At 46.4% G+C, this 12,394-nt stretch overlaps 1 protein-coding gene across 1 annotated transcript in view; it reads left to right on the top strand.

Annotated features, from left to right (window-relative positions):
• DEPDC5 (DEP domain containing 5, GATOR1 subcomplex subunit) overlaps positions 1–12,394 on the top strand; it is a 77,992-nt gene that overhangs the window by 19,685 nt on the left and 45,913 nt on the right. The window contains exons 13-21 of the mRNA XM_006218025.4: positions 1,301–1,404; positions 1,678–1,752; positions 3,230–3,364; positions 4,149–4,210; positions 4,354–4,427; positions 5,138–5,207; positions 6,850–6,886; positions 7,404–7,524; positions 9,922–10,142. Of these exons, the coding sequence (XP_006218087.1) occupies positions 1,301–1,404; positions 1,678–1,752; positions 3,230–3,364; positions 4,149–4,210; positions 4,354–4,427; positions 5,138–5,207; positions 6,850–6,886; positions 7,404–7,524; positions 9,922–10,142 (899 nt within the window). The remainder of the gene's footprint in view (positions 1–1,300; positions 1,405–1,677; positions 1,753–3,229; positions 3,365–4,148; positions 4,211–4,353; positions 4,428–5,137; positions 5,208–6,849; positions 6,887–7,403; positions 7,525–9,921; positions 10,143–12,394) is intronic.

Raw genomic sequence — 12,394 nt, 5'->3', positions numbered from 1 at the left:
TACACTGAAAGTCCCTGGTTTACCTTAGGGTTCACGTTGGTGCTGTCTATTCTGTGGGTTTGGACAAATGTATAATGGCATGTCTCCATCATCACAGTATCATGCGGAGTATTTCCATTGCCCTAAAAATTCTCCTGTGCTCCACCTGTTTGTTCCTTCCCCCACCTCCATCCCCTGGCAACTGCTGATCTTTTTAGAGTCTCCACAGTTCTGCCTTTTCCAGATTGTCATATGGTTGGAATCATTCATACAGTGGCATCTTTCACTTAGTAACATGCATTTAAGGTTTCTTCATGTGTTTTCACGGCTCAGTAGTTCATTTCTTTTTGGTGCCTAATAACAGTCCCTTTGCCTAGATGGACCACAATTTATCAATTCACCAGCTGAAGGACACCTTGGTTGCTTTCAAGTTTGGGCAGTTGTGAATAAACATCTTTTCTTTCTTCCTCCCTCCCTGCCTTTCTTTTCGCATGTGGGTGTCCAGTTGTTCCAGCATCATTTGTTGAAAAGACTGTCTTTGCTGCATTGTATTACCTTTGCTCATTTGTCAAAGATCAGTTGACTGTATTTCTGAAGGTCAATTTCTGGGCCCCCTGTTCTGTTCCAGTGATCTTTTTGTCTGTTCTTTCACGATATCACACTGTCTTGATTCCTGTGACTTTGTAGTAAGTCTTGCAGTTGGATAGAGTCAGTCCTCCAACTTTATTTTTGTCCTTCAGTGTTGTGTTGGCTATTCTGGGTTCTGTGTGTTTCTCTAAGATAAATTCCTAGTGTTAAAATTGCTAAACTAATGGAAATGTATATTTTTCTTTTTAAATTTAAATTTTTTGGAGTATATTCACATGGTTCAAAAGTTTAAAGGTTCAGAAAGTATACAGTAAGCAGATTCCCCCCCATCACTTTCCACTGGTTTAGTTCCCTGACCTAGATGTGATTATTGGCCATCTATGTAAACCATATATATGAGTATTTACTTCTAAGGCTTTTCTTGTATGCCACCTAATTGTAATTCAGTCTGAAAGAATGTTCATCTTCCTGTTCAACGCTGAGCATTAATATAATCTGAAGGCAATTTTGAAATATTTTCATATTTTTAATTTTCCATCTCTGTGACTCTTGGTGTGATTAGATTTCTTTGCTAATGCTCATCGAATGCATCTGACTTTCTTACATACTGTTGTATGATAAATCACCACAGCTCTGGGCACCCCTTCTCCTTTCCTTGAAACCCCTGCACAGGACCTCATGTCCTGTGCTTAATAGCTGCTTGATGCCTGTCTTTTGATGGCGCTCCTTTCAGAGTGGTGGTGCAGAATGAAAGGAGAGAAGAGTGGACCTCACTCCTCGTGACCATCAAAAAACTCTTCATCCAGTATCCAGTGTTGGTGCGACTGGAACAGGCAGGTACTGCACTGATGTGCCGGAAGGGAGAGGAGGCAGAGGATGGAGGCTGGGGGCCGAAGAGGTTCACACCCATTTGCCTTCCAGTGCTGTGTGTCGTCTCTGCTTCTGGTCGGGTCTCTGTTTCGGGTTGGGTCATGTTGTTCATGATGTGGGCAGTAGGTTCAGTCATGTCCCTTCTGCAGGATGGGGGCCTGTGGAGCCAGGCACCATCCGCTTGTTTTTGAAGAATCTATTTTTCATGATATGTCCCTTCTGTCATGTCTTTTGCTCCAGAGGGCTTTCCCCAAGGAGACAATTCTACCTCAGCACAAGGAAACTACTTGGAGGCCATCAACCTGTCGTTCAATGGTGAGTCAGGCCGCCAGCCATGGTGAGCAGGCACCTTGCTCACCCCAAGGCTGTGAACTTGCTTTTACTAAAGTCCAAAGACCCGGACCTATCTGGTGATGCCCCCCTACCCCCAAATTAACTGAAAGCAGTGACTTCTGATTGGATGGTTTCAATGGCCACCATTTATTTACTCTTGGGTCTCCTGTCGGAAATTAACGCATTCTCCTCTGCGTCTCACGGTGGTCCCGGAGTAAAGAGCTGCAGGGAGACTTCCTCGGGCTCTTTGTTTTCCTAAAAGCTGTGTTCCTATTTTCCACGCCATCCAAGCTCTCAACGGCTTCTAGGTAATTTTTTTAACCTATTTTTTAAAAAATTACGACAGGAACCCATGTTCCTAGAATTCAAATAATAGGTATATCAAGTAAATCTGAAAATTTCTCCCCTCCTTCCGCTGTCTGTCCCCTTCTAGGAGGGGGCACTGGGAACAGTGTGGTGTGATTTCTTCTAAATGTCTGTCCCTGCATTTTTATATTAGCTACATTTTTATGTTTCTCTTTTTTGCAAATAACAGAAACCTACTTAATTCAAACAAAAAGGGAAATTTACTCTAAGGATACAGGGGCTTGTGGGGCAGCCAAGAGAGGCTTAAACTCTTGCTGGAGGAGGTGGGGATGGGGGTGGCTCTGGGAACCACAGCAGCGGGATTTCTCAGAGCCGAGTTCGGCTCCCAGCACCCCAGGCTCTGCTCACCGTTCAGGCTGCCATGTGCCAGCCCTGGGAGGTTGTCTCTGTCACTGGCCACTGACGGAAGAGATGATGTGTCATTGCTTCACAGTGTGTGTCACTTGTCCCTGTGTCTATACCCGGGTGCTGGGGGTTCTCGAGCACGGGGTCTTTTATTAGTAAACTGATTGTCATATTTGAATAGCACTGATTTTCATAATATGAATTGCACAGGCCAGAAATAAGAATTAATGTGCCAGATTTACAAAACATCACAAGATTCTGGTCCACTGTCTTACATACTGTCTTCAATTTATGTGTGTGGGGATTGTGTGCTTAGCACACACGAGGTCCTGGATTCAATCCCCAGTACCTCCATTAAAAAAAAAAAACTAATAAATAAATAAGTAGACCTAATGACCTCCCCCTACACACAAAAAAAATTAAATTTATGTTTGATTCTTCTACGTTTCAATACAGACCCATTTATGGATGGTTTAAGCTAATGATATGAAATTTGCGCATTTAAGGCTGCACGGGGCACGTGTTAGGCATCGAAGAGGGGGACCGGCAGGGGCGACAGGGACGTGGTCCTGGGTTCAGGCAGCTGTGAGAGTAGAGGGGGAAGGACAGACATGCACTCAGGTCAGATGTGACAGTCGTGCTGATAGAAACATGGACAAAATGTCCAGGAGCCCGGAGATGCTTGCCACTGGTTGGTTTCTGAAAAGCTGTAACGTCTTCACGGGAGGATCTTCTGCTTTGTTTCAAGTGTTTGACAAGCACTACATCAACCGCAACTTTGATCGAACTGGGCAGATGTCGGTGGTGATCACGCCCGGGGTGGGTGTGTTCGAAGTGGACCGCCTGCTCATGATCCTGACCAAGCAGCGGATGATAGACAACGGTAATGCTGCTGGGCCCGGCTCTGTGTCTGTGTGCTAGTAGCATGACTTCCCTCAGGGATCCGAGCATCTGGGATCCAGGGTCAAGAGTCCCGTGGTCTATCGGGTGGGACACACTGGGTCATCCACAGTTAGGCACATTTCCCGATTGCCGGGGTCGGTGTTTGGCTGTATCTTATTTCTCTCTGAAGGACATAACTGGTACTCTGAGTTTCCCAAACATATTTCACTCTGGAGAGCCCTTTTTGGTGGTTGTTTCCAGGAGCCAGTGTCCTTCAGCCTGTCCTGGGAAGTGCCCTCAGTCACCTTGTCCCACCCGCCCTCCACGCTGTGCCATGCGTCCCCGACTTGTACCCCCCACCCCCAGTTTGATTTGTGTTCCAAGAAGATGGAGTTGGGAACAGAAATCCTGACTGCAGTAAAGCTCTGTTAAGAGATGGGGCTTTTTCCTTCGTACTAAGATGACAAGGTTGCTTTTCCTTTCTGGCCTGGAAACCCTAGTAGCGGAGGCCTGATGGTCTTACTGACAAATCAGGTCCTGCAGGGCCGTCAGAGGCTCACTGTCCAGCACTGATTAGTGGCAGGTGTGATGGAACCTGGTCACGAGGAGACAGAATGCCTCTGTTTATTCTCAGCTGCCTGGGCAGCGCTGGTGAGGTGATAAATCATAGGATGATAAGTTGGCTCTGTGTGTACTCTGTACCCTAAGTCATGTCACTAACAGATTGGGCCACGTATCTCTGCCTCTCCCCAACCCTGCCCAACTTTCTGTCTTTCCTCTTTTAGGAATTGGTGTGGACTTGGTGTGCATGGGGGAGCAGCCACTCCACGCTGTCCCGTTGTTCAAGGTGATTCGATTTTGCATTGCTTACTAAAGGCCAGTTTCCAGCACCAGGGTGATGTTGAGAATAGTTAAAAGCAGACAAGTCGGAGCAATCCTGGGTCCCACCTGCTCCCCAGCTGACCTCTGCCCTGGCTTGTCCCCTTTCAGCTGCACAATCGGACCGCCCCTCGGGGTTCTCGTCTGGGCGATGACTACAATATTCCTCACTGGATAAACCACAGGTGGGTGAGGTCCTGATTGGCTGTAGGTGATCGGGGTTTCTGCGAAGGTCTCTACCTGCAGAGCAGTGGCAGTGATGTAAGAAGAGTCTGCGGGGAAAAACATAAAAGTGATTTTTAGGACTTATTTCCACAGCTGTTCCCGACTCCCGCAGACCATTGCAGACTGAGCCTGGGCCTGGGCCCCGGCCTCCACATAGGGGAACGTCCCTGTACCTCCTCTTTCCCTGGGCCCCTCTCTCCATCTGGGGGAACATCCCTGCACCTCCTCTTTCCCTGGGCCCCGGCCTCCGTCTGGGGGAACGTCCCTGCACCTCCTCTTTCCCTGGGCTCCGGCCTCCGTCTGGGGGAACGTCCCTGCACCTCCTCTTTCCCTGGGCCCCGGCCTCCGTCTGGGGGAACGTCCCTGCACCTCCTCTTTCCCTGGGCCCTGGCCTCCGTGCTCATGCTGATTTCAGCCTGAGGGGGAGATTCTAACCCAGTCAGGAATCGGAACTAGCACAGGTGAGGCAGTCTGTGGGAAAGCAAAGAATAGAACAGTAATTTAAAATGTAATTAATGTCTCATTGTAGTTACAGAAAAAAGTTAGGATCAGTGAGGCTGGAGACAAAGGTGTTCACGGGAAGATGATCCACGGCCAGGGTTCCAGCTATGTCTTAGGGTGTAAAATGAAAGGGGTTTTAGATTAATGACCCTGTTTGTTTCTTTTACAGTTTCTACACATCCAAAAGCCAGCTGTTCTGTAATAGTTTCACCCCACGGATAAAACTGGCAGGAAAGAAGGTAGGTTTCACCCACCAGCAGGGCCCCCGGGGACTGTCACACTGATGTGACAGATGCCCCCTGTACCCCAATGGTCATGCATAGCATTTAAGAAATTTTCCATAGAACTTTACAGTTTTCTACATTAAGTAAATAAACAAGGCAGATCCCAGACTGCAAGAAATGTCTTTGGCCAAAATACAAGAGTTATTTTTATTATAACATGACAAGTTTATTCAGATATTGAGACCACTCAGATGCCAGTGGGGACAAAGACATGGGTACACATTACAGCAAAGGGGAAATGGGATTTTCACAAAGTCACATCTTAACAACAAAGAAATGCACATTCAGACAAGAATGAGGGTTCTTTTTTTGCTTACCTAATAGATTTAAAACAAAAGTGATGGTTACACCAAATGCTAGAAAGTGCGGCAACGTCTGCGCTTGAGTACCTGGTTGGTGTGAAACATGAATGGAGAGCAGTCCAGGCATGTGCACCAAGAGTAATGAGAACGTTCATGCCCTTTGACCTGGGGCCCCTATTTTTGACGCTGTGATGTAAGGAAATAATTGAGAATATTGTATTCAAGTAGATCTTGCTCTGGTTCTATTTAAAATAGTGAGAAGTTGAAAACAATAGGGAAATGGCTAGATAAAATGACATATCCACTTGCTGGAATACATTTGCAGCCAGTAAAGTGCCCATTTTAGAAATCTGGCAGTGTTTTCGATGTAAAGAGAAAAACAGGCCGTTTTGTCTGAGGGCCCCACCCCAGGGTGCTCTTATCCGCCTGCATGTTTCTAGCAGAGCTGAACCCTCCAGTTATCCTGTTGTGGCTGTTACACTAGGATCAGGGCTACCTCTTCCCTTTTTGCAGGGAGGCAGGAGTGAATGTTACTCTTCTAATAGGGGAGATATTAGTTTAGAGGAATGTGAGGGCTCCCAAAATAGGCTGTGTCAAGTAGGGAAGTGTGGGGAGTGAGGGCTCTGCCCGGAAAGGGCCGTCTCCTGCCTCCTAGGGTTTTGTGCCTTCACCACAACCGGACGAACTTCTCTGCAATGTGATTGTTTTAAAGAAGAAAGATTAAGTGTTGTTATGAAAGGTTAAAGTGCTATGCAAAAGATTTATTTAAAAAAAAAAGATAGCTCTTTGGGTTTTCTCTCTACCTTTATACCCCATTTCTACAAATGAGCCGTCTACCTACTGAGTGCTCAGCCCTGGGGGGTGTAGATGGGTGAGAGCAAGTGCCATGTGAAGGGGGCCACATGCAGGGTTGGGGTCGCTGGAACTAATCCTGGGAGGACAGACATACCTGTGGATCAGCCAAGAGTCTGAGGAGCTGGGCCTGGATCCTGGTTCTGCACGTGCTCATGGTGTGACTGGGAGCAAGTCCCTTACTCTCCTAGAACTGAATATCCTCACCTGTAAAGTGGAGCCCATGCCCTAATTGGATAGAGTTGTGAGAGCGAACAGGAGTGGGGTGGGAAGCAAAGGACCCAGCGGGGCCTGATCCCGGGGTGGGGAGGTGTCCAGTGTTCATTATGGGGACGGTGAGGCCTGGCCTCTGCCTTGGGGGCAGCCACCTACATGCTGTGCCGGGTGATGAGTCTGTTCGGGCAGAGGAGAGAGTGTGATCCACTATCCGTTTCATTTTACAGTCTGCCTCTGAGAGAGCAAAGAACGGCCGTGATGCCTGTGAGTATTTTTTTTCTCCTTTCATCACATTTAGAAAGAGCCAGCTCACCACCCTTGGTAACAAGATTGTGTGAGATTGCGTAAAAAGTTCACAGCTAAGCCGGGAGACCTGAATCCCCCTTGTGTGACTTTTGGAAGGCCCTTAATGACCTTGTCTCTTTTTGTCCTGTCAGCTGTAAAACGGGTGGTCACAAAGCCTTCGATCAGTTGTAGGGATGGGGTAGAAAGTTTTAAAGGACTAAATGTACATAACAAGATGATATTTTTAAAGTGGGATCACAGAAGGAAATGCTGCCATCACCCTGCCTTTATTTAGTGCTAGTAAATAGTAATTTCTGTATCGCTTTGGCATATGTCATTTAATCTCAGCAACCTGTTACGATGGGGTTCTTAACCCATTTTTGTCACGGGGAGGAGGTGATGATGCCCTGTGCCCTGCAGACCTTGGTGAAGACCATCTGAAGGCATCTGGGGAACACGTGTTTTGATGACAGGTTGTGTATGTTGTGTGTTTCAGCTCTGGGGACACCAAAGGAATCCGAGAACGCAATTCCCATCCAAGTTGATTATGACGCTTACGATGCGCAAGTGTTCCGGCTACCCGGCCCGTCCCGGGCTCAGCGCCTCGCCACATGCAGGTTTTCTGCCGGATGTACTTTGGGGTGGACATAAAAACTGCTTAGGAGAACCTGAGGCCCTGTAGGGACCTGCATGAGAGCAGCCTTGAAAATGTCTTAAATTAAAATTAGCCAGATGGAAGCCATAGTCTGGAGATCGTTAGGAATTCTGTTTTCTGGTTCTCTGGCCTAAGCCGTTTGGTAGCTTGCTTGTTGTATAGTATTGTCTCCCAATAAGAAGAGTGTTCTTCTGCTTCTTCTAGCCAAGAGAAGCAAATTTATGAATTCTGGAGCCTTCATTTCTCTGGGCAGCCACATACACACACACACACACACACACACACACACACACACACATATATATATATATATATATATATATATATATATATATATACTTACATAGATCCCAGGGTCCAGCTTTTCTTTTAGACTTATTATTCCCAGAGGGCAAGAGACTTTTCTTTCTTTAATTTCTGTTTTCAAAATTTGCTCCATGGTATTTTGGTCATATACTAGTTTTTCATTGTGACATCAGATTTACCAACATACTCCTTTCTGGGTCTCGTGAAAGGAAGCCTTACTCCAGGGTTAGAGACGTGTCATATATTTTCTTCTAATACTTCATAGTCTTGTTTTTTATGCTTAGTTCTGTATATAGAGTTACTTACTAACTTAATTGAACCAGTCTTTTCTTAGCGGGGAGGTAATTAGGTTTTTATTTATTTTATTTATTTGTTTTAATGGAGGGACTGGGGGTGGAACCCAGGATGCTAAGGCACGCTCAACCACTGAGCTATACCCTCCCACAGAATTTTTTTTTTATGAATGTGGGAAATGGAGCTCTAGTTTTTTTTCTCCCTAGTTGACCAAGAACCTGAGTCCATTTTCCGCTTTTCTTAGATGGAAAGTGTGCTTTACCTCAGCACAACCAATTGGAAAGATACTGCCACGTTGTGACAGATGGGCTCACAGCGGTCACATGAATGTCTTCTGTCCTCTTCCCTCGTCCCAGCCTCATGTCTCATCCTGAGAATGTTCAGAGCTCACAGTAGGTGCTGTTAACAGCAGCAACCCTACATGCTGATGACACCCTGGGGCTCTGTGGTGCATTTCTTCTGAGTGTCTAAGGATGCCTTTGTAGTCCAAGATCCTTGGTTTCCTTTCTTCTGATTAAATATGGCAAGATCTGGTGTTTCAGTGACTCAGGCTGTGCGTTCCTGGGGGCACAGAACGTGCCTGGTGGGTGTTCTGTCCCCACTCTCAGATATTTACTGTTGGAACCCTGAACCATGCAGTCAGCCCTGGGGATCTGTTTTCAGTCTTTCCTAACCTCTTCTTTAGAACAAAATCCTTCCGGGTGAAAAGAAAATGGCTCTGATGCTGGAGGGCAGCCCTACCGACGGTTACTGACTCATTCTGAAGTTTCGCTTCCCCATTGGACTTTCTCCTGATCCATCTTCCCACTGCTTCCAAAGGTTTTCCCTCAGGGCATTTCATGTTTTAGTAAGGATATACTAATTTTAAAAAAATTTTTATTACGGATTAACTTTAAAACATTTACATAGACTAATGTGATGAACAGTTACCAAGGTGTTGTCAATTTTGTTTCATCATTTTCCCCACATTTTAAATTTTGCTTGACTCTTCTAAAACAGATCTCAGGTATCCTTTTTTTTTCATATGTAAATATTTCAGCGTATGTCTCTAACAAATTAGAATTTAAAAAAATTTATCACAGTCCCCTTGTTGGTGATAATGAAATTAATATGAATTCCTTAACATCCTCTGCCCGCCAGTCCCTCTCCAGATTTCCCAACTGTCAAAAGACTGTGGTTTTTAGAGTGAGTTTCTTTGAATCGGGACCTAAAGAAGACGTATTTGTTACGTCTCATCATAATGTTTTTTTACAGTGACTGTTGAGTGTCTTGATTTATTCCTTTGGCTGGATATTTCCTTATAATGTTTTAACCTGTCTCTGAGTTTCCTGTGAACTGGTGATTATCTCCAGAGGCTTGATTAGATTTAGGTTCAAATCTTGGTGCTAGGAGACTTCTCAGGTGGCACTGTGTGCTTTGTCCCAGGTCACATGGTATCACGTCTCGTTGCCCCGTTTTTAGCGACACGAGTTTGGTGGTGGGATCAGGTGGGTTCAGACCAAGCAGTGGCTTCTTTCCAGCCCTGGTACCAGGATTCTGGCCATTCAAGGGCGATCGGCCATCGCCCTGTGTTTCCCACGACGTCTCGAGCTGCTCCGGGCAGATTACCTCCTACATCACTTCTCCCACTCAGATATCACACACGGGGTTTTTGTTATCAGTCTCCCAAGTAGCTTGGGCTGGTGACGCTTTGGGAAGTTTTAACTCTGGGTGACGCAGAGTCCTTCGCTCGGTGGTGACTTGCTCTCTCGCCGGTCAGGTCTGTGCGGGAGCGGGAGAGTCACAATCGGAAGAGCTCCAGCTCCTGCGACGTGTCCTCCAGCCCGTCCTTGCCTGGCCGTGCGCTGCCAGCTGAGGAAGTGAGGAGCCAGGCTTCTGACGACAGCTCCCTGGGCAGGAGTGCCAACATCCTGGTGACCCCTCACCCCCACCTGCACCAGTATGAAGTCAGCAGCTCCCTGGGCTACACCAGCACTCGAGGTCAGAGGGCAGGGCCGGGCAGGGCCGGAGTCAGCTTCCTTCCTGCAGGAGGGCTGGGGCGGGGGATCTGGCCAGGGCTGGGCTGTGAGTCCCACCTCGTAATTGTCCCCAGGTCAGTGCAGTGAGGATCAGCCGCCTCAGCCATGGCATATGTGTGTGTGACTTAGTTTCGCCTCTGCCCTTTTTCTCTAATCGCTGTAACTGTATACCTTGCCGTGTGCCAGGGCAGGGCTTTTCTTTGGCCTCGGGTCAAAGGTGTTTGCTTATTTCCTCATCATCTCCACTCGAGCCCCTTAAAACAGCCCTGTCCTCTGTTCCGCTTCAAGTCACCTGTGACCCGGCCGTGCCCCGAGGAGCACGGGTGCTGCTCTTCCTGCATCTTATCTTGCCCACCCGGCAGTGTCCGCGACTGGAGTGTACAGGCCCCTCCTGTCTTTTTGGAAAACTTTGTGTTTTGAAATAATTATGGATTTGTGGGAAGTTGCAAAAAAAAAAAAAATTCCAGGGAGGTCCTGTGTAGCTTTCACTCATTTTCCTGTAGGGTAACATCTTCCATAACCACAGTACAGTGTCAGAACCAGGAACCTGACCTTGTGCAATCCCCAGAGCTTACTCAGATCTCACTAGTTTTACGTGCACTCGTGTGTGTGTGGGTGTATATGTGAGTATGTGTATGAGTGAGTGTGTGTGTGAGAGAGTGTGTGTGTGTGTGACTGAGTGTGTGTGTGAGTGTGGAGTTTTACCACATATTGTAGACTTATGTAACCACCAGCATGATTAAGGTAGAGAACTATCCTGTCACTGCAGGCTCCCTGCTGTTACTCCTTTAGAACCGCACTGTACACTGTGCAAAGGGCTGAAAAACTTTTGATGATGAGAAACGTGTTTTTTTTAAACTGGTTCAAAGTATAAAAAGGAAATTCTGAAAGAGAAAGGAGCAGATGTTTAATTACATGACTATAGAATAACCTGTCACATTAATTAGGCTTCATATTCAAAAGAATTTAAACGCATTTGAAAAGCTCTAGGTTAGCTTTTCCCCATGTGCTGGAAAGTTCTAAGTTGGCATGACAGTTATACTCCCATTTTGCTGAACATACTCTTAGAAAGGTCTGTAGTAAAAGTTAAGTTAAACTAAACATGAATCCTTTTAAACCCCTGTTTTCTTCTAAAAGCCAGATCTCCTCTGAGGAGATGAAGTTGGTCTTAATCCAAGTAGCTTTGAAAACAGTTTTCTTAATAAATACTTGAATAGTAGAACTGATTTCATCCTTTAGCGCTATGTGGGAGTTTATTAGAAAAGCCAAAAAGCAATTCATTGGACCAGTGTAAGGCAGTGCCATCTGCTCGGCCTCCGTGTCCAGCTTCTGCTGTATGTGGGGACTCTCACCCATCTGCCCTCGCCCAGTGTAACATTTCCCCCTTCCTGCACACATTTTTGACTCACTTTATCCCTCAGTCCTATTTCTTATCCTTTTCAAAGCACGTGCTCATCTTTTTTAATATTAAGTTCTCTCCTTTTATTTTCACGGTAACTAACTAGACTATTTCTTTTTATTTTGCAAACCAGAGCATCAATTCCTTGGTTTACAATGAAAAATGCAGCTTTCATGGAGATCTGAATGCTCTCTTGCATGCACTTTGGCTTGAGGAATTAGATATTACTGTATACCAGGTTCTTTGGTAGGCGTTGTGTAGATAATGGTGGACCAGATTCCTTGATGCCATTGAATTTACATCTGCTGGACCCACTTTCTAACCTGGATGGTTGCTCAGTGGACATGAGACGCTTACCCGGGGAGTTGATTGTGGGTTTCAGCTCTTTGACCCATTCAGGTTAGGGCCCTCGCTGCCACTGGATGGGACAGGTTGAGTCTGCCATGCCATCTTCTTGCCTGGTCAAGGCTGGATGCATCCATTTCTCCATCCTTTTCTCCCAAGAATTTATTTTGTAACATAGTAACATCTGATTGCCTGCTCGTGTCCCAGGCCACTGCATCAATGGGAGGGGGTTCTGATCCACCCAGTCTCTCAGGGCTGAGGACCTTTCCATCCTGGGATGCCATGACCATCAACACTGGTCTCCACAGTTGCCACAGCAGGGGAGAAGAAGATGAAGGTCATGCGTAGAGATACTTGTGGTCCAGGTCTTCAGTTGGAGCCTGTCACCTCTCCCTGTGTTCTGTTGGCTGGAACTTAGTTATTTGGACCCAGCACAAAGGAGCTAGAAACTACAGTCCCTTTGTGTGCCT

Source organism: Vicugna pacos, chromosome 32, assembly GCF_048564905.1.
Source record: "Vicugna pacos chromosome 32, VicPac4, whole genome shotgun sequence".
NCBI classification, from domain to species: domain Eukaryota; kingdom Metazoa; phylum Chordata; class Mammalia; order Artiodactyla; family Camelidae; genus Vicugna; species Vicugna pacos.
The sequence above is the reverse complement of the archived record's forward strand: the minus strand, read 5'-3'. Positions and strand labels throughout refer to the sequence as shown.